The 23,044-nt window shown below is 39.6% G+C and overlaps 1 protein-coding gene across 1 annotated transcript in view; it reads right to left on the bottom strand.

Moving 5' to 3' along the window:
* Pgap1 (post-GPI attachment to proteins 1) overlaps positions 1 to 23,044 on the bottom strand; it is a gene marked incomplete at its 5' end in the record, with an annotated part of 54,607 nt that overhangs the window by 24,570 nt on the left and 6,993 nt on the right. The window contains 10 exon segments of the mRNA XM_013512108.1: positions 254 to 329; positions 3,964 to 4,041; positions 6,970 to 7,021; positions 7,391 to 7,437; positions 10,865 to 10,948; positions 12,221 to 12,276; positions 13,045 to 13,150; positions 15,116 to 15,182; positions 17,340 to 17,392; positions 20,839 to 20,996. Coding sequence (XP_013367562.1) covers positions 254 to 329; positions 3,964 to 4,041; positions 6,970 to 7,021; positions 7,391 to 7,437; positions 10,865 to 10,948; positions 12,221 to 12,276; positions 13,045 to 13,150; positions 15,116 to 15,182; positions 17,340 to 17,392; positions 20,839 to 20,996 — 777 coding nt within the window.

The following is a 23,044-nucleotide window of genomic DNA, read 5'->3' as shown; positions in this document are numbered from 1 at the left end:
CTGTATTACCTGAGAACCAAACCACTAATGCACATCACAGGATCACCCTGAGGACTACGCTCACAATGCTGTTTTGCAAGGCTGTTTTATTGTAACTCACGGGCAAAAGAAAGTAGCACTCCCCTAAAAGGGCCGCTTAGCAAACCCTGACTCAAAGTAAGAGCGAAAGGGTTGGGGACGCGGCTCAGTGTGCAGTGTCCCTGTGTTCACCCCTCAGTACTGGAAAAAAGTCTCCCCAAAACAGAGTACTTACCGAAGGAAAAAAGATGAGTCACAGGAAGCTGTATTGATCTGGTCTCTTTTTTAAAGAATTCACAGTCTACAACAAACTGAAACATAAAATATTGCTTTATTAGAAAAACAATCAAATTTATAGTAAAGTATCTTGACTTTGAGGAGAAAACGAAAGTCTATAGGCTTAGCTTTGGAAAATGCGTCACTGATCACACTAGAACTCTACTTCAGTGGCACACGCTCCCGAAGCAGAAATGCTATGCTGAGAAAATTTAACAAATAAGCTCAATTTAAGTAAGTTATAGTAACACATTCACAGCAAAGTTTTCTGATGATTTTAGGTATCTGTAGACGGACATTAAAGGATGGGCCAAAGGTTCATAATTCAAGATTACTTAAGGACTGAGACACTACAGGCCGGAATACTTCCTTGTCAAAAGGAAAATGTAATTTTGTTACACATTTTTTGAAAAATCCTAAAACACCTACAGTCTAATAAGACTACTAAAGGGTTTCAGACACTTGCTGCCATTCACCCACAATGTTATTTGTGTAAGATTAGTTCAGGTTAAACAGTTATTGTAACTGGGAAACATTTACTGTATGTGAAGCAAAAGAAATGCTTTTTAAAGAGGAAACCTATCATGTGCTATCTACCCCAGTATAATTTTTTATTTTTATTTTTTGGTACAGAGACAAACTCAGGCCCTTGTGCTTGCCAGGCAGGCACTGTGCTGCTGAGCTGTATCCCTGCCCCCTGCCCCATTATAGTTTTTGTAGAGACAACACCACTTTGTAACAACATTTCTAAAACTGTGTAGGAAATGCCGTTCTCAGTTATCTGCAAGAGGAACGGTTTCTGGCGAACGTGAAAGCTCAGTAAAGTAATCTGCACAATGCGATCCACTGGACTGTTCAATGCGCGCTGAGGTGAGTCTAAGGCCCAACTGGAGGCAGCGAGCAGTTTGCTGTCTGCGGGCAGTGGAAGACCACAGGCCTCTCCGAGGCTGCTCTGGTGAATAAACCTCGGATGTCGGAAGCAGTCTTATTCTGTTTGCCTCTTGGGTGGATTTTTCACTGTTCTTCTAAGTAAAAAACAGACAAGGGAAGTGGCTCTAAGACTTGTACACGTGGTGGCAGCAGCGCGGCTTGCTAAGGGCTTTGCTTCTTACTTCTCCCTTTTACAAGGCAGAGAACGCAATCACCCTCACGAAGAAAGCAGCTGCTGAACGATCAGAGAAATTATTACTGAACAGGATTTTTCATGATCCTGTATTTCTCCCAAGTACTTTTAAGTGAGTCATTATCTGAGACAAGGGGCAGTTTTTAAAAGCAATTTCAATCACTTTGTATAGATATTTAAAACAGAATTTTCACTGTCACTTTAAAAATCTGGCTGTGCCTTTAGTTTTGCATAACAGACTGAATCCTTACCCAAGAAAGAGAATTAAAAGGTCTGACTCTAAAACATCCAAGGCAAGTACATTTCTAATGGGTTTAGTTATTTTGTTTATCATGAAAAAAATGCAGATACCCCCACATTTGCATTTCAGAAACCAGTCAGAAAGGTGTCAGCGGACACAAACCCTTCTCTGCCGGCCTGGGAGGGGTAGGCCTCTGATGACAGCCAAGACACAGACCGGCAGACAGTAGAAGAGACACAAGTTACCATTCCAGAGGTGCGTGTGTGTGCATATGTGTGCGCGCGCGTGCGTGCGTGCGTGCATGTAACACCAGGACATATTACATATTTATCAGGCTACTAAGCGGGTCTATTTGCAGAAAGGCTCATTCAGTTCTTGGAATAACCACAAAAGGCCTTTCAAGTTTGGGAAAGATGTTACTTTCATTCAAAACCAACTTACCTGACAGAAAAACCCTTAAAGAGAGCTTTAGGCAGGGAAGATGCACAATTAGCTCTGACTTGAGCTAAGCAAAACAAAGTGATGAATCTGTTATAAGGCATTTGTGAGACTCAGTCTCTGAGATGACTTCCAGTTACAGCCCTTTTTATTCTCCCTATTTCTTTCATATTTCCCCAATCATTCTGCCCACAAATCTTGTACTTTTTTTCAATTTTCTCATTTAAGAACCATTAAAAAAAAAATTATGCGGTGGTCACTAAAGGTTGAGGATGCAACACAGAATAAAACTTTTCTGGCCGTTACACTCAAAGAGCTCACAATACAGCGATGGCCATAGAGGCAGAGACGGTAATTCAGTGCGACACATCCCTCACGAAAGTCAGAATCAGAGTAGAATGGGGTTAAGGAGGTTAATGGAGCAGCTGGGGAAAGGAAGAGGGACTTGGGCAGGGTGTTGAAGAACAAGCCTGCTGGGTCCAACGGGGAGAACGACACGGTGCCTTTAACTCTATCCTCTCCCCCAACGCCAATTCTCTTACAATCACCACGTCCCATTTACACTACCGCCTCCTACCCGCAAGCGCTCACAACCCATTTCAAGTATCTAGTCTCCCTATTTCTGATCCATCTTATACCACACATAGCTCAGTCTTCCCAGATCCGTCATCTCAGACCCCCTTACTACAATGGTGAGAAATCTTACAGCTTTCTACTGGCTTCTGCCTTCCACAAAGTCCTGCATCTCCCAAGAAGGCCTCCACAATATGGCCAAAGACTTCTTTTTTCCGTTATCATTCTGGCCCTGGTAGCCAGCCTTTCAGAATTATGTACTTATCCACTGTTTTCCAAGTACACAGCACGCTTTTGCACCAATGGCTCTCACTGCCCCTTGTCTGAAAGCGCAGTCCTCTAAAATGCGACTAAAACAACTAAGGAACTGAATTTTTTTTTTTTTTTTTTGAGACAGGGTCTCAACTATATAGTTCAGGCTGGCTTTGAACTCACTGTGTAGCCCAGGCTGGCCTCAAACTCAGGTGATCCTCCTGCCTCAGCCTTCTGAGTGCTAGGATTACAGGCATGTGCCACCATGTCCTGCTGGAATTGAGTTTTAAACTATATTTAATTTTGATTAGTTTATATTTAAGCAGCCACATACCAATAATTTTCCTATTGACAGCACAATTCTACAATGTTCATCCTACCTACAAAAATCCTAACTATACTTTAAGGACATTTTATTTTTTATTGATTTATTTTTTGGTACTGGGAATCAAACTCAGGTCTTGCACTTGCTAGGCAGGTGCTTATGCCACTGAGCTACATCTCCAACTTTAAGAACATTTTAAATGACACCTCCTTATAAAGCCATAATGACACCTCCTTATAAAGCCATTCTTGATTCCTTCAATCAGAATTGTCTTCCTGCTGGGGATATAGCTCAGTGGCACAGTACCTGCCTGGCAAGCACAAGGTTGTGAGTCCAATTCCCAGTACAAAAAAAAAAAAATTCTCTCTCCTTTTACGTTGTTTATGTTCTTCCACATTCTTTCTTGTATTACGTTTTCTTAGGTATTCTTTCTTTTTCTTCTCCTACCAAAAAGGGCAACAAGTAGTCGTGTATGCAAAGGGGCCTAGTAAGAAACAGACTGTAAGAGATGCATAAGCAGGAACAAGTTCTCAGGGGGAGCAGCAGGGGTTCAAGCTGGAGTGATCATCTCAGTGACGGAGCAGCCTGAGGTGAGTCACCAACACCAGGTACTGTTTTTGACAAGCCCTATGTTCAAGAACTCATCAGGAAGTGAACTTTTGAAAGTTTAGCAAGAGCGTCCCCCAAACATCCTGAAAACCCTAACCCATTTGTTACCTTACTTCCATGAACAGATGGAACATAAACCACAAGATGAGACAAAGATGGATAGTCTTGAAGCCTTAATGTCAGAGACTGAAAAAAAAAGAAAAGAAGTGCTCTTATGTTTCAGTGTAGATGGAGATTCAAGCATGTTAAACAAAAGGTAAATTACAAGCTCTTAGTTCTTAATTTGTTACCTTAAAAAAGCATTTCAGAGAGCACATGCTTAGCACACAAAAGGCTCTGGGTTTAATTCTCAGCACCCAATTTTTTTTTTAAATTTAAATTTATGTTTTGTACTTCATAAAATGTCCATTTTTACATTTGGAGATAATAATCTTATAGGAAATAAAATTCCTAATAATTATACTAAACATGGACTTCCCCAAATAGTCCTTGGCATATCCTCACATAGAGCAAGTAACACTTAGCACTACACATTCCCAGACTTGGCCCCTTGGGTTCGCAGTGCGGCCCTGCAGTGCAGGCAGCATCCCAGTTCCAGCCCCAGGCTTGCTGTGGTAGTGTGAGACAGAGCACCACAGCTGGGGGAGGGATGCACAGGTGACGGGAGAGTTACTGTGCAATCTCAGACGAGTCCGAGCCAGCCCAGGTAGCAAAGAGCTGCCAGTTAGCGGTAACATGAACATCAGCCCCTGGCATTTATGCCATCAATGCAGGGATGCTAATAATGTGCTGCACCAAAGTCAGAAAACTACAGTTCTTAAAATTAAGATCCAATCCTAACAGCACGCATTTTGAGAAATGAACAGATCTATTAAGAGTATGCCAAACCTGTAAATACCATTTTAAATCCAGGTTTTCTCTGGAAGAAGACAGGGATGGGCATGGTTATATGTTTAGGTGCATTTACACTAAGAGATTTCTAGGGACATAGCTTCCTGCAGCCTTTTGCAGAAGCACCAATGTGGGGAATTAGGGTAGAAGTACTGAAGTTAACGAAACTGTCCCGGCTTAGCTGAGTGGTCCTGTAACAACCTGACCAGGCCCGCACTTCAGCAGTCTGCAGCACTCAGATGCTCGGCATCAATTCAAAAGCCACGTATATCACCACTACAGGCACCGAAGACCCACCAGATAAACGGCAGACAGCACACAAGACACATTAGCTAGGAAGAGCGTGGATACCTTGTGTAACAGCTATTCATTCTGAATAGCTTCTAAATATGAACTATTCTCAACAATAAAGGCATTCAGTTTGTAAGTGTTCTGCTGCAGGGTTTGGTCAGCGAAGATTCCTGTGATATGATTCTCATCTGACATTAACTTTGTTAAGATAATATAAATAAAAACTGTAAAACTTTTTCATTTTAATCATTCCTTTAACTTTGTGGCAAAACAGCTGTGCTATTTACAAATGACTAACACACACTATATAAAATCTTGATTTCCATCACAATAGAGAAGTTTATACCTAGTAATTATAACCCTCTTACGCTGAGAACACCCAGGAATGCAGGATATTGAGTGTGATTTTTTTTTTGGTACCGGGAATTGAACTCAGGACCTTGCGCTTGCTGGGCAGGTACTGTGCTGCTGAGCTATATCGTCAGCCTGAATGTAGAATATTTAAATCCTTGTTTTCTAAGTTCTCCCGTCTACCCTTCTCTACAAAAAGGAAGCAGATGGAACAGCTCCTCCTCCTGCTGGTCAGCAAGTCTCTTTCTTACATTCAGAACACACAACATAGGGATCCAGACCTTGGTACACAAATGCTCAATCTTTGGAGATAAAAAATAATAATATAAAGATTTTCTGATTCAAGAAATAACTTTTAAAACAGAGGAGAACAAAGTACATTTCCTAAGGCTTTTAATCATTTGTTTCTTCCTAACTCTTAAATTTAAGATGGACAGAATATTCCAATTGGAAATTCAAGGACATATATCCTATGTCTTCTGAACAATTACTTAATAAGAATATCCTAATACTTTTGTTTGTTTTGCTCCTGTCTAGAAGGTGAGGATAGAATCAGTGGGATCTGAAAAATGCTCAAGAGTCAAGTTACTTCTCTAAAATATTTCTTACATAAATACAAATAATATTCACTCCACAAATGAATATGCACAAAGTAGACTGACCAACGTGACAGAAAAACCCCACAACCAGTCAAGTGTAAGCAGTCTGCAACTATTGCTTCTGTACCATTCCGCTCTCTGCTGGCAAAAAAACCTGAACTGGTGTCAGGTTAATGATGACTGGGAACAGCTGGGTTGATTTCTCTTTCAAGTCTGTGAGTCTAGCACTCACTAGGAAAATATTTTATTTTTAAAGTACTGATTCACTTGAAGACTGAAAACTATCAATTCTGGTATAACATCAATTATAGTAAATGCAACTTGGAAATAAGAAGTAACTTTCATCTAATTTTAAGTTATTCTGCCTTTTCAGCAACAGGTTAGATTACATAAGTAAGTGGTTTTTTAAATAAGACTTGCTGCTCTGCCCCACTCACTTAGGAAAGCACGACTCCCAGGGGATGCCCCTGTGATCACTGCCCTGGAGAGCAGGCTGCAGAGGAAGTCCTCCAAGAGCTGACCGCAACAGGGTGCTGGACTGATTGGACATTACTTCACCTCTCTTGGGATGCCCACCTCCCTGCTTTAGGTACTTCCTCTCCAAGTCAATTCTGAGTGAAAGGTATTCATCAGCTTATAGCTTAAGACCGGCTATGTAAACACTCTCAAATTCAGTGTTCAAAATCTATCCAACTTCTAGTATGATGCTGTAACAGACAGTGATTCATAAAACCGTTAACTTAGAAGTCTTTTTCTCCCCCAGCACTGGGCACCACACCCAGGCCCTTGCTGCACACTCTGGGCAGGGGCTCTATCAGCGAGCAACCCCGCTGCTGAATACTAACTGCCCACTTCTCTACAGAAAACCTTTGCAAAGTGTAGGCCCACAGTCTCAGGTTTACGAAATACCCGACAGCGTATGTCTATGGGCTCAAGTACTTTTTTCACTGAATATTAAGCTTCTAAAGCTACATTTATTTACCTTAATTGTTGGCAGTAGTTCAGCTTTCCATGACAGATCAATCCCTTGCCGGCTTTGAAAGAAATACAAGATACAATTAAAGAACAAATACAGTTAAGTATTATACATTACAAATAAGCTTCAGAGGAAAAAGAAGACATCTACAGACCTAGTAGAGAGTTACAATACGTGAACTGCAGTCTAGTAAATCTAATCCAGTACTTTCCACACAGTTCCTTTGGCAACAAAAATAAAAATTGTTTTTCCTAACTACCAACTACTTTCAATGTTTATAAAAATTACTAGTATATTCATTTCTTACTTTGCATTTAAAAATAAATACTGTAACAATGTTACAACAGATGAGCGTAAGAATAAACGCAGCTATCTGTGACTTCTAAGAGTGTTTGAGAATAGAAGGCACTGAATCCCGAAGACTTACCACATAGAAGTGCTGTTTACACAGCCGAAAATCCAACTGTTTGTATCCTGTGGATTAATAATGCAAAACAAAACACACTAAACATTGCAGCAAATACGGCAGAAAACACACTGAATATTGTACAAGATATTGTTCTAAAATCTTCAGTGCCTTCCCATTACACAATGAGGAGGAACAAGGCAGACATAAAGTAGCATGTGTAATAGAGGAGCACACGCGAGATGCTCTCCCAAGTCACACCATCAAGGACAGGAACAAAACCCAAGGCCAACCCGACCCAGCAGGTAAGCACTGACCTAGAGTAGCGGCAGCGGACAGTGACCTGCCGGGCGCCTTTACTGTGTGCAGCATGCCACACCCATGAGCATTTCCCTTAACCACAACTTTCAGACTTTGGTACTGCCCATAGTTTTCATCAGATAGCTATGCAGTAAAGCTACAGACACAGAAATGAAAACTAGAGATAGAATTTCATACCAACAAAAATCCAAAGTCAAGCAATTAAAAAGAACAACTAAAAATAAACGAATTTAATTAAAAAATAAGCTGAGTCTAGCTTTTTACTTTATCATTTGAGTCCCTATTTGATTACCAGCAGACAAGCTCTATGTATTCAGGAGTGTGTAGAGAGAAGCTAGCTAATCCTTTATCAGTTCGGAGCTAGGGTGCTACAGAGGGGACTGCGACACTTTAACCCAGCTGTATTCAGCTGTAGGGTTTAAAAGCAGAGTGACCCAAGAACTTCCTTCCGAATTTAAGGGAACAGGAGCAGCGTTCCAGGATCTAATGTGATGATCTGACTACTGACGTTCCTGCACAGTGTAGGAAGACGAGAAGCCCTGTCAGGCACAGAATTCCCCCTTAGTATTACAGATAAGACAGTGAAGAAATGGCTCTGTCCCTTCACCTGATGTCCATAAAGTCCAGTGCAGCGCCAAGGAATTAAGTTTGGCCCTAAGAGAAAATGATAAGCCAGGCAGACATGGTCTTTACCCTCATGGACATTAAATAAAATTTTAGGACTTTCTTTTCTGCAGCTACTAATGAAGCCTATCCTCAAAGATAGCCCTCTTTAAAAGAACTGCTAATATTCCACAAACTTACTTCAGGGTATCAGAAATCCTCACTTGTCTATCAGTGAGTTGAACAGATAATGTACTGTTCAAAACCACTCTAACACACAAAAGAGCAATTTCAGACCATCTCGAAAACACTCGACTCAGTAACTGCACTGGAACTCTTAGAAGTACTCAAGAAATTACTAATTCCTGAAGTATACAGAAGAGAAAATGCTGATGAGAAAGTTATTACAGTTCTCAAAACGTTCTGACTACAGTAAAAATAATGTCTCCAATGGTTGCTAAAATAATTACGTAAAAGACTTCCTGGGGACTTTATAATGAATAGATCACACTGATGCCCCGAGTCCATTGACAAGCCATCACACACAGCCAGATATTATGTACCTCCTGACGTGATGCAGGAGACACACAGCTCTGCTTATGAAACTTTCTTACTACAAAAAATTAGCTAGAGTCTAATCAAGAGTCTAGATCTAACTGCCAGTTCACAGGAAACAATAGGGGATACATATTAAATGATACCCCCAAAATGCAATTAGCTAAATTCAGGTTGTAGCAAACTCTGCGGGAGATATAATCCTCTTTCCTGAACAAACGGCCTAGAGGGAAGAGGGACAGGGTCTGTTATAAAAGAGGTTTAAGATTCATAAACTAAGGACAATACACACAATTTGAATCTTCACTCAAATAATTTCAACTTGAAATTTAAGTGAGCTGAGGAAAATGAACACGGACTGGATAACAGAAAGAAGAAATGAATTACTATTAATTTGGTTGGATGAAATAACGGTATTGTCTGTATTATGTAAAATCCTTATCTGATAGAAAAGTACTGAAATATTTATGAATGAAATCATAAAATGACAAGAATTTTAAAATGCTTCAGTTCAAAAAGGTGGGAAGGAATACTGTAAGAATGACAGGCCAGTGGTAAGCAGAGGTGTGTGTGGGTTGTAAAATTTTCTTTCTACTTATATGCCTGAAAACTCCTCTAATAAAAATTGGAAAGATTATTTTTAAAGCTCACCACATGACCTAACGTAATTAATGCCCATAACCATTAAATACAGAACAGGGATCCTCCCCTCAGCCAACAGATCATTTGTACTTTGGCAAGCATTGTTCTCAATACAATGCTGACCTCTCATTTGGAATCCAGTCCTGAGTGTGGCTATTTTAAGCCCTCATTCTCAGGACCAGGTTCTGCCCACTAAGATTTAGGGTAGGAGACGCCATCATGTGGGAGCTGCAAAACCCCGGCAACTCCACTAACCCGGCGCACCCCTGAGCAGCCGGTCTACGGGGCTGCTGCCCATCTTCTCTAAAGACTACACCGAGTGTCAGACGGCAACAGCTATCAGTGAAATGATACGTTACACTGGGGCTCTAAAATATATACAACCTAACACAATGGAGAAAGGGGGAATTTAAACTATTAAAGGTACACATATAACATAAAAAAAACCTAGGCAATGGGATAGAGGAAAAATAATTCAAATTGGGAAAAAAAAATCTATTAAGTACGAAATGTTGAAAAATTGTGAGAATTATTCTTTGTCATATAATTATAAAAGCATGCTACAGCATCTACCATGTTTTTAAAAAAATACGGAACGATTCACACATTTGTATGTCAGCCTTGTATTGCTCCAATTTTAGTATATATGTAGCCAAAGTGAGCATCTAACTTTTTAAAATGATGCCTAGCACAGTAACTATTCCTTAAAAAGAAACACAAAATCATAACTTTGACATAGTAAGCCTGTACTACATTGTGCAAATCACGGTCTTCAATGGTATTTGGCATAAAATGTACCTGAAATTTTAGAATGGAAGCCAATGGCAAACAGGATTCACTATATAAAATTCCTATGTAACAGCTTTGCTTTACCTAGACTTATTACTTAAAATATCAATAAAATTTTAGAATTAAAGGGGTTTTGAATTCAATTCTTTCATCCTGAACACAGTGAAATTAAGGCAGAAAATAGGGCAAAAACCTAAACTAAGACCAAAGGTGGAAGACGGGCATGGTGGTGCTTGCCTATAATCCCAGCACTCAGGAGGCTGAGACAGGAGGATCACTGCAAGTTCAAGACCAGCCTGGGCTACAAAGTGAGCTCAAGGCCAGCCTGACTGAACTACATAGTGAGACCATGTCTCAAAAAGAAAAAAAAAAAAAAAAAAAAAAACCAAAGGTGCAAAGTAGTAAAACATTATCAGTTTTAGAAAACTGTTAATACTTTAATGAAAACACTATTCCAAACAAGTCCTTTCCAACCAATTAGATTTAATGGTAATAGTTCAATATGTAAATACATAGATTATTAGTTGAATCTAAAAAATGAACAACAGCCTTTTAAATATACATAAAATATACCAATTATCTTACCAACATGGTGCTCTGGCAATAGGCATGAGTATAGGTTTTCCTATGATTTGCAAGAGGAAATGTAAAATATATCTTATCAGATTCCTATAAAAAGAAGAAAAACACTCAATATGGCTGTCACAAGAGTGGGCAATTTCGCCACCAAAGTATAGATAAAGCAAATGAATCATTATTTTATCATTCTTGGAATCGTCAAGAACCAACATTCTAGGAGTAAGATCAAAAGGCCAGAAGCTAAGACAGAATATAAAGTCTGTAGCTCTGAATTTTTCTTACCAGTATCAGTACAAACGCTTTTTTTTCCTTGTGATTTTTGGCCCTTTCATTGTGATAAAATAAGACTTATCTCTGGTTACTAACAATGCCTCCAATTGCCAACCCAGTAGCCACAAGCACCTGTAGTGCCAGATCATTTCTGGTCCTGAGATACATTTCTCAAAATAAAAAGCTGGATCACTGTGAGTTCCAGGCCAGCCTGGGCTACATAGTTAGAGCCTGTTACAAAAGAACAAAACCAAACCAAAACAGAAAGAGCTGGTTCCGGCTCTGGGCTAGGAAATACACAAAACGAGCTGAATACTGGACAGTGAAGAAACTATTAAAGAACAGTAAGGAGCCAAAGTTAAAATGGCTTCCTCCGGTCAAGTGGAGAACAATCTTAGGAACGAAACACAAATATATCTAAATCCATGAACTCACAATCATGGGGAGGGGGATACCTAACGGTCACTGATGGAGGACACCAACGGACCAACTCACTGCTCTGAAAACCAGCAGAGAAAAGGCAAGAACCAAAGATTTAAGCGATTATCACTTTTTCCTTCATGATTCTCTCCACTTTTGACAAACTTAGTAGATGTGGCAGAGCTTTTGATGAGCTATTAATATTGTAGAAAGAGTCTAGCAAAAGCAAAAACAAAAGAAAAACCTGAATCCTATTAAATACCTAGCTCCAACCTGCTAAGGGAGAGTAAAAGTTGCTAAAGGATAAGCTGAATGACCACAGCAATTCAGCCAGCAAAATCAAGACTGTGGGAAACTATGCCACAGAGTGACGGCCTACTCTTGTCAACAAAGAAGTATCAAGGAAAAGTAAGAGTGGACAATCAAAGAGGACTAAGAGACATAACCAATGACCATGTGTAGGTCTTGTTCAGATCTTGACTTAAATATACAAGCTGAAAAACAAAGGGGAAAATTTATGATGTAACCGGAAAATTGAATACTGACTAGATATTCAAGAATTATTAAATTGTGGGAAAATAGTATATGGTTATGTTTTTATGAAGAGCCTTTATCTTTTACAAATAAAGTATTAAAATATTTTTTAAAAGAATCCTTTGGAGGCATACTTACATTGTAAGCCACATAGGTCCATCTGGACACTTTTACTGGAACCCACATAGATGTCCCTTTAAGTGAAGGAAATTAATTTACTTGCCTTTTTAATAGTAAATCATTTCTTTTTTTGAATCCTGGTGAAATACTTCTTGATCCTAATGGAGAAGTGGTTTCTGAACACTGACTACTTTCAGAGAAATCCAGGAACACATCCTCTCTAGGCTGATCAGCATCTGGCACTCACAACACACACAAAAGTGCTACATTTGTCGGGCGTCTTTAAAGAATCATCGATAGGTGGAAATAAGCATTTCCTCTCCCAAGCACAGCATTTCATTAAGTAAAGTATAACCGGTATTATATTTACCTGCAAAATTTACCAGTAAAAGATATGCTGGTAATTGAAAGGCTTAAGAATAAATGACGTTAAGAAACCGAAAGGTATCAAAACTACTAGAGCTATTACTTTATGTCCAGCTGTTTAACTCTATAAACATTTATGGGATCAGGGTGTAATTTAGTGGTAAAGTACTTGCCTAGCATGTGCAAACGCAAACCCTGAGTTCAGTCCCCAACACTGCAAACAACAAATGAATACACCTTCTCTATTTGTCATGTTATTTTCAGCACAAAATTTTTGTGAGCATTCTAATAACTTGCTTTTTCTACTTTTACAATTCTAAACTAAAGAGGTTCACCAGCACCATCATAGGGAAATGGATAAAATGTGTGGGTCAGAATACCTGTATCATAGTTTCAAAGACTTTTGTCTGCTAATAACAAATTTACTTACAAACAATAATCAAAAACTGTACTTAAAACATGCCATTATCACCAACCTGTTAAGTCAGAAATTATTGCTGGATTCTCCTCAAAATGTTTTGCTGGGTGTCTTATGAAGTGGTGATTCAAAACTGACAATTTCTTCTTGGGATTTTGAGTTATCTATAAAAGAACATTGAAATACTCTATCACTTCATAACAGGATGATTCTATCAAACACTGTTTGAAGTCGTGTCAGCCAGCACTTCTACTTCTCTACACCAGGCACTGTGTGAGTCCCTTAACCTGTTATTAATGCAATTAATCACCACAGACCTCTAAAAGACAACCTTTTATCTGCAGTTTAAAGACGAAGAAACTCAAACATAGGAGAATTAATGAACTCATCCCAAAACCACACAACGGTTAAGAATCTGGGCAGGTGTTCAGAGCCAGGCATTCTCCCTCTAGTCTATATTTAATCATTATGTATCAATTCCTCTCAAATAAATTAATAGACCATTATAAAGACATAGAGAATCAGAAAAGAATTCATCTAGTGAGGCCAACACACTAGCTTCCATGCTCAGAGCACAGCCAATCCCCAATAATCACCAGTCACTAGGGAAAAATACAAAGTGCCAATTGTTCTTTCTTGGAAGCTACTCCCTGCATTACATACTAGTAATAGGGTATTTTTCTCAGCTCATGAATTACTGGAAAAACATGGTTTATTAAATTTAGTTTCAAGTACAGTTTTTAAAAGGATATACCTATGTTTAAAGTACTTCTATTCTTCACTGACTGGAATAAGGTTTTTTTTTCAGTCTACCATATGTGAGTTTGTATACAACTTGGTTTGCTTTTTTTACTTGACTCTATTACTACAGCATATCTAGGTGCATTCTCTTGGAGACTTAAAACTTTTACCATAGTTAAACTGCACATTAAAATGTTCATACCCAAAAAGCGTTTGTGTTGGATGACAATTCACAGTGTTAATTCTATCAAGCTTATATACTTCAATAAACATAACAAGATGAAATCTGCTGGCTTACAACTTGGCACAATACAGAATGATAAGGATGTTCACAAGAATCCAAAGTCTAGGATCCCAATAGCAGTTATTCAGCTTTCTGAAGAGGAAAGGAAAAAATGCAGACTCCCCTTCCTTCCTCTCAAGAGGGTAAATGACAGGAGAGAGGTTCTAGGACATACTGAAGAGGAAAAGCTCACACAGACCTACTCAGAGGGGCCACCCACACTGGTCTCCTCAAGAAATGGAGTCCTCTGGAAAAAAGCTCCCAAAATACCTGGGCTGTAATACTTTGCCATAATGAAAAAAAGGACCTAAAAAACAGGAATGATTTCCTCAAAGGGAAGAGCCATAGCTCTCAAAACATATTTCCAGGGAACACTGATTACTGCAAAGTGATCCAACGCACCAGCTATTTAGTAGGAAAAACAGAAACGTTTCCAACTCACGGGACAGAAATGTAACAGACCCGTCTGAACTTTATGGAAATCTGTGGTATCTTCCCTGTTTATCTGCTACAAGACAAGAAAGGGATAAAAGAGCAATGCAGTGCTCTGTAGGAGGTGCTGTGATATCCATGGTTTTCTGTTAGCAAAACACCATGGAAAATCACCAGTGTGAAGAGTTGCTAGTGCGAAGTCTCACGGCAGGAAAGGTCTGACTTCTGCAAGTGCACAATTAAGTCCTGCTGAGCCTGGGCTAGTCAATGAATGCATAGAATTCATACAGAAGGGTAAAGACAGTTTTAAAAACATGGCTCAAAAATACCTGGTAAGACAGATCATGTTTACAATACTAGGAAAAGATAATATAAAAATAACTTCCAATAGTGTTACTTTTAAGTGGAAAAAACTGGATATACATCAAACTTTTAAACAGTGAAGAGATAATAGGAAAATTTAAAATATTCATTCATTTTCATTGCATTTTATGAGTTATTAACAGTGATCAAAGTGTCATAAAAATGTATATTTCCATCCTGGAACTAATTAAAATCGATAGAAGGTATAGGCTTCTATTGTCATAAAAGAAAAAAACAGGCATTAAATCTATCATTGCTATCATAGAAGCTTTCATTGTGGTGCAATAGTTTTTAGTTTAAAAATACATACTTGTTTAGTATCAGCATCAATAAGATCAAAAAATGCTCGGATCGTAGTCAACTGCAATTGTTTACACCTGAAGAAGAAAGTAAGCGTTACACAGGACACTTTCTTGAAACATGTACTTTTGATCCAAATATGCAAGTTTCTATATTTAATGAAATATCTGAGTTTCTTTTATGCTCTGATGCAGGAAATTATTTAAATGGGAAGTCACTCTCATTAAGCATGTATGTGTCTTAAGGTCAAAACCTATAAAGGTAAAGGGAATTAACACTTCCTGGACGTGTCACAGTGTAACACGGTGCGTCCCCAGTCTCCTCACCCACCCATTCCTGGCCACACACCCTGCACCTGTGCACCTTCACAGGGGGGCACTGTGGGCTCCCGTGGGCTCTGTGCCTGCATAACCGCAGGAAGGACACAAAAGCACCCAGGCCAAAACACAGAGACAGACACCGGGCCTGCCTTTCTTTTTTTAGTTATTACTCCATTAAGTTTACTGGCACCATCTGGATACACATAACGATCACATTCATCATAGGGAACCGTACCTGTACACGGTTTCTCTTCTTCCTCTTCTTTTCTTGTTCCCCTCCCCTCCCTTCAACTCTTCTTCCCCTCCTTATTTACAGAAGCCGTTTCCATTTTATCCTTTTCTCATTTTTCCCCTTCCTTTCCCCCTCCACCCTCCCTAGTTCCCCTTTCCTTTTGAATAATTTCTCCTATTTCACAATTTCTACTGCACATTTTGGTTCTTATTTGCACTTTCAGTTTCTCACATCAGAGAGACTATGCGATATTTATACATGTTCATCCAATGTATTTCACTTAAGAGTGTGGTCTCAAGGTGCATCCATTTAGCTACAGATGGCTCAAGTTTATCCTTCTTTGTGGTTGAGTAGTACTCCATTGTTTAAAAAAATATATCTTCTTTATCCACGCATGGGTTGATGGGTATTTGGGTTGTTCCCAAGATCTGGCTATTACAAACTATGCTCCTATAAATATGAGTGTGTAAATATCACTGTGGTATGATGCTTTTAATTATTTTGGGAAGATACCAAGAAGGGGAATAGCTGGGTGAAATGGGACCTCTAGTCCTAGTTTTCTGAAGCATCTCCACACTGATTTCCACGGTGGTCGCACCGGTCTGCACTCCTACCAACACTGGAGAAGGGTTCCTTTCTTCTCATAGCCTTGCAAGCATTTGTTATTGGTTGATTTCTTGATGATAGCCATTCTTTCTGGAGTGAGATGGAATCTCAGCATTGTTTTAATTTGCATCTCTTGAATGACCAGTATTTTTGAACATTTTTTCATACATTTATTTTTCATCTGAGAACATACTTTTTCATCTGAGAACTGTGTATTCATCTCAGATGCCCATTTTTGGATTGGGGTTTTAAATTTGGGGATCTGATTTTTTTTTTTTCAATTCTTTATAGGTTCTAGATAATATTCCTTTGTCTGAGGAACAGGTCTGCCTTTCTTGAAACATATTTAACCTCTTATTTAAAAAAAATTATGTTAGGAGTAAATCTGATTCCTGGGTGGTTGTGTACTTCTCCCTAGGACAGTCACTGCTATATTCATTAAATCTTAGTGTGGTGCCTGGTCCGGGGCTCAGAGTCTCAGCACAGGTACATTTGATTCAGTCCATGATGAACTCTAAGATTTTTTTTCTTCTTTTATTTTAAAGAGAAAAGAACAAAAACAAAATACCCAAAACAAAACAACACAAACACTATAAAAACAATACAGAATTTCAAAACAAGATGATAGGAAATCAACAACGGTTGTTGTATTACTTATTGTTATCTTCAAAGTAGTTGCTCAGATTATCAGTTACAGGTATGCAAGATCGATGAAACAATTAAACATTGACTGTTTCATTCAATAAAACGATAGAAATTAGTAGTAAAATTATCTTAGCTATCTTAGGTGTGTGTTTATATATACATATTTGCCTTCCTTCTTTCTTTTCTTCTTTCCCTTATCCCAGATATCCAAGGCTAGCTTCATTTGAAACAGATGTTCCTGATTCTTTGAGGGATGTTTATAGACTGCCAAAAAAATATTGGTAAAGAACCAACCTTAGAGTGCTAAGCCCCTAAATAAGTCTTCTGCACACAAACTATCTTATTTACTGATAAAGTACTAAGAAAGCTAACAAACCAATGAATGCATTGAAGAGCACAAGAAATCACCAAGAGAAGTCACATTAACTTACCACACAATGGAGAGGTGGTCCGTTGAGACCCACGTCTTAGGCACTGCTGAACTCTAAAAGGAAAGAAAAAAATCAAACTTAATGAAACCATACTTGTTATTCTCTGAAAGGTTTAAAATTCTTTTAAGCTGATGTTTAGAAACAGATAACACTGTTGTCATTATGATTTTCTTGTAGATATTTTTAAATGACACATTCTTTGAAAAGGTAATCCAGATTTTAAGATATTCCTGGTTAAAATAATATAACTCTCTAAATATCATTACTGGTCAGTCAAGCTTAAACTACCCCTTAAAAGTTACTACAATATCTAGGGATTCCGTATTGAAGTTTTTAATGTCTAACTTCTTATACTTCTAACTTTATTTGAGATGGCTGTCCCTGGTTCTTTGTGAGATGACTTTAGTGACTATGAAGGGAAAGTTGGTGAAACCCAGTCAAGAAAAGCTGGGTGTGGTGGCTCATTCCTGTAATCTCAGCGCTGGGGAGGCTGAGGCAGGAAGATTGTCATGAGTTCAAGATCAGTTTGGGATACAAAGTGAGCTCAAGGACAGCCCAAACTGCATAATAAGAACCTATCTCAAAAAGACAAAAAAAAAACCAAAAAACCCAAAAACACAAACAAACAAAAAAACCGAGTCAAGAACCAAGGTCAGAGTGCTAAGACCTAACTTCATCTTTCTCCCACAGATTTATTTATTTATGAACAAAGAGCTATGGAAGCTAACATAATGCTGACAAAGCTAATGTCTAACTTTTGAATTATTCTAATACATGGTTAAGATTCTTGAATAAATCATAGTTTAGGTAATAAGTTAAAATATTTCAGCAATTTTGGTTTTGACAAAACTACTCTTTCAACTGTGTTTCGATATCTTAAGAATGTTTCTGGCAACTACATACTTCAAAATATTTTTTAAAGTTGAAATATATCTGGTCACAATCCCCGAACTGTCCAATCAGGTTCTCATTATTAGGGTCCAGGCTTTACTGATTTTGCAAAATCTCTCTCCATGGTTAGGCTGTAGGAGAGCAAAAGGCCCCTCAGCACGTGAGCACGGCAGAAAGAAGGCTCCGCGGCAGTGCACAGCCCGAGGAGCCGAGGCCCTCTCCTTGCAGGTTCGACCGTGCCGCAGCACGCCGCACACAGAGAGGCCCAGCAAGCCAACAGGGGTTCACGTCTCCCAGCAGCTCCTTCTGCACCAAGGACACGGTGAGCTGCCGTCTCAGGACGGTCAAACAGGATGAAAGCAGAAGCTGTCAACACAGACGCAAGGACATTCGGAGGCAGAAAATGCCTCTTACTAAATGAAGCACACAACTAAGAAAAAAGCAGGTGTGTGTGAACTTCTAAGGGTTCGGCTTCATGCTTGTACTCTGTAAATGAGTTTGGGGTTGCATGTTGGGAAGGCGTACTTGTTGAATTTATAAGCACTGATATATTTGGGAATTACTCCTGAGAACTTACTGAAAAATTAGGCAAGCAGAAGTCACTGGAGTTCTAGGATTATATTAGCGGATTAGGAGACAGCATCGACCACAACCAAGAATGCAAAACTTAGGTCCTCTCCAGTTTGAAACAAGAAAGGCAGCCGGGAGTGGTGGTGCATGCCTGTAATCCTAGCACTTGGGCAGCTGAGGCAGGAGGATGGCTGCAAGTTTGAGGCCAGCCTGAGCTACATAGTGAGTTCAAGGCCAGCCTGAACTACATCGCAAGATCCTGTCGTACAAAGAAAAAAAAATAAGAAAGAAAAAACAGAAACAGCAACGCAAGTGAAAAAGGTAGCTTTCATGATGGTGTGGTGAAAGCTGACAAATGCTACCAAATAGGGTTCTTTTCTTGCACAACGGGGACTTCCTCTCCTGGGCTCTCGTGCTGCTATTTTACCATGCGGAATGCCATGCCCTGGGTGGGAGTTGGCTCTAGCAGTTTAGCCTCCCTACTAGTACAGACACGTTCTCCACCCCAAATGATTCTTCCTAGTCCCAATATGTAAATGTCATTTAACTGTTCCCACTCGAAAAAATTCAAATATTATTACTTCTTAATTTTTTAAAAAGTGAACATATATGCAGATATGTGAAAGAGTATATGCTACTGTACTTGAGGTCTAAATACTATATAAATCAGGGTATACAATGGCTATATTCGAAAAATTCTGTAAGTAAAATATTTCTGCCAAAGACATAGAAATATACACTGCCTTAAAACAACTGATTCTGAAGTCACCAGTCTTAGGGTGTGGTCTGAACACTGGCCAAGCCTAGGAAATAAGCTGCATTAGCATTAGTACGACTAAGTTGCTTATGTTCACTAAAGAGCTGACATTTAGCTTTTTAAGGACTTGAAGCAAGTAACTGCTCAAACATCCAACACCAAATGACACTGAGTCATGTCGGCGAAAATGAGGTTTGAGAGATTTAACAATTTCAAACCAAAGCTGTCCTGGGCACATCTCAATGCTCGTCAGAAGAAAATGACGGGTAATAGCAAAATAGCGTGGTCATTTTGCTCTGACACTGGCAAGCACTCACTGCACAATACCCGTGTGGTAAATAGACAGCAATCTGAGGCAGGCCAACAGCTCAGAGGAACCAAGGAGCTACAGAGGAACAACTAGGTAAGAGTGACTCTCTACACGTCTCCTCAAAGCGACAGGAACAGGCAGATCACCTCCTATGGGTTTTCTCTTTAGAAATAAATTACAGTATTTAGAGATGATGTACACATGGAGTTAGCACATTAATATCTTAACACAGCCCTGCTAGCTTGAACCACTGGTGGTACATGCGTGACCATCCCACGTATGACTGTACCACTTGTACCAACAGTTACGCATGTACCACTGGTGGTTCAAGCTCCACGGCAGTGGAACATATGAATTACAGCTCTGTTGTGAACATGTTAACTGAAGACTTCAAGGCTTAATAGGTAAGAAAGAAGCTCTAAAAGGAAACTTGAGATCACTTTACACAGCCATTTGTATCGGCCGAAGACCCAATAGTCAATGGTCTAGCAGGGAAGGATAATCAACAAGCTAATCTGAGTTCTATTTTTACTATCAAAGCTAATCACTTTATTTAAAAGCTGGTAAATCTTCATTTGAGGTTAGCAGAGAGGAGTACATGGTGTGTTTGGTATTTCCCTAATAGTGTGTACACTGTAACACTCAGATATAACTAGGTTCCCTTAAACTTCACCCCACGTTTTCTTATAGCTACAACTCTAATCTATGTCCAGGTCTTAAGTAAGACGTAAGTAAGTGTCACTCACAAGGTACGTATCTAAGAGCCCTTTAACTTTCTATGGACGGAAGCATCCATGTCTCTGCCTGTACAATGGACTCAGTTTCATTTACACATGTTCTCTGTCTCACACCTGCTGCAAGCCTACACCACCAACTCAACCGTCGTTTCCAAGCAGCTACATTTCATTTCTCTGTCATGCTACACTGTGTTAATTATATTATTATTTCAATAGAATCTTAAAAAAAATTACCACAACAGATAAGGCACTGGTATGATGGCTTAATTTTGGCAGAAAAGTTAGTCCTGAACGAACTTGGTAATCCCGGAATCCTCCAGCTACAGAAAGTGTGGTGAAATTTATGTGTCGAGCATTTAGAATCCAATAGTTGTTTACAGTCATATAAAAATCTGGTGAGAAAAAAGACAGACATTGAAAACAGTAGTCATTCCCTTTAACAATACCTATAATACTAAATTTTAATTGCATTTTTCTTTAAGTATCCGGTTATAAACAATGTGTTACTTACATTTCTCTATTTTGAGAAAAATTACTATCTTTATATGTATTCCCACTTGTCCATTAAATAAGTTATTAAAAGAATCAATAAAGAAAACAAACCCCTCTATCTTACTGGCTACCGCATGCCCAGATGCAAACATGCCTTTACATTCCATAGGATTTTTTAAGAGCCACATAGTGTAACAAGGAAAGAAAACTCTAAAATTCTTTTAATAGTTCACTGTACTAAAGAGTTGTAGATATCTGTGGTGTTGGAGTTCGGATACATACATATGTTTACCCCTCTCTATCAATGCAGTGTCCCTATTTATAAGAGTTTAGTAACTACTGCAACCCGCCATCCCCACAGGCAGAACTATTTAAAAAGTTCTTATGATCTATCAGGGTAGCACCACTGATGTTATTTTTAGGATTATGCTGCTGTGGAACAATCTCAAGGTTAGGTGTCCGCACCTGAAAGGTAACAAGCATCTCAGAGCGAAGAATGTGCACACAATGACCGGCTTTGTCTACGAAGGTAGGAACACTTCAGTGTCAAGGGTTACCAAGGTGAGACCAGGGGAGAGGAGCTCTCGTTTCTTTCTCTGATCATCAAAAGTTAATGCATTTTTATTCTGGCATTAGATTCCACTCGGGACTTCAAACATGTGGTACAGGCAGCTCTCTGCATTACGGATCCCAGCAGTATTACTTCGGCTGTCACCAGGCTAAGCCTGGACATCTGGAGGACACGGGACTAGAGTACCAATGGGCCACACATGCCCTATGTCTAAGTATTTAGAAGTCACAAATCCAGCAGACACACTATTAATTAATACATTCCTACCTAGACTAACCTCGGAGGCCAGGCTCAGAGCAAGGCTTCCCAGACACCTCGGAACTGGCCCTGGACTGTGGCAGCACAGGAAAGCGGAGGTCTGGCCGCGGCTGTCTTCTCTCCCTTCCCGCCCCCAGCCCACCCCGCGTGGAAGGGCCTTGTGTGCAAGAGCACGCACTGCTGTGTCCTGCTTCAAGCTGGGGCCGTGCCTCCCTGCCCCAGGAGAATGAGGCCAGGTAAAAAGGCCGCTGCAACCTGGGAGAGAAGCTGGGACTCACGGCAAGAAACCCGCAGAGCCGGGCTCCCTGGGCCGTGGTCTAACGAACAGGGGCAGCTACTCAAGGACGCTGGGCCTGCACACCGCCTCCTGCCGAAGAGGGTGAGGCCTGAGGCAGCACGGCTCTGCACTCTACCCCTGAGTACACAGACTCCACTTCTGAAGTCACACCATCCGTCTCTAGGAAACCGCAAATCCATCACTGCTGGAATTAATTCTGCCTCAATTCTAATTCTGACTTAATGTAATTAAAAAATACAGAGCAGAAAGAAGACAAGCCTACTAATTACAAAGCTTTCTGGCCCTAAGAATCACTTTTAGCCTGAGTCTATTAGAAAGAGACCACTGCCATCCTTCAGAACTCTGCAAGGGCTCTGCTGTGAGTTCGCTCCTAGAAAACATTTCCCAGTGGATCTCCAGCCACCCTAATCGTGGCTCATCTGCACACACCATCAAACATGCAGTAACACACATCAAACGTGCAGTGACATGCAGTAACATATGTCAACTGTGTTGACAAGGAAGGAGAGTTTTGGCCTTTGACTTTTTTGGTTTTGTGAAACGGGGTCTTGCTATGTAACCCAGACTGGCCTTTAACTCATAGTGGTCCTCCTGCCTCAATCTCCTGAGTGCTGGGATTACAAGGGTGTACCACCGCACCCAGCCTCTTTGATTTTTAATCTGTTTTCATTTATGATTCACAAGCAATAAAAAAGATTTAAATAATTACAAGGGCAAAATTAAAAGTTTTGTTATTAAGATATTCCTCCAAGCAAAGTTTTTTTAAAAGTCAACCTTTCCAATAAGTACACACCAAACACTTCCAGCAAATAAATTATTTT

This window comes from Chinchilla lanigera, unplaced genomic scaffold, assembly GCF_000276665.1.
Source record: "Chinchilla lanigera isolate Chin_1 unplaced genomic scaffold, ChiLan1.0 scaffold00002, whole genome shotgun sequence".
Lineage (NCBI taxonomy): Eukaryota > Metazoa > Chordata > Mammalia > Rodentia > Chinchillidae > Chinchilla > Chinchilla lanigera.
This window is presented reverse-complemented; position numbering and strand designations above follow the sequence as displayed.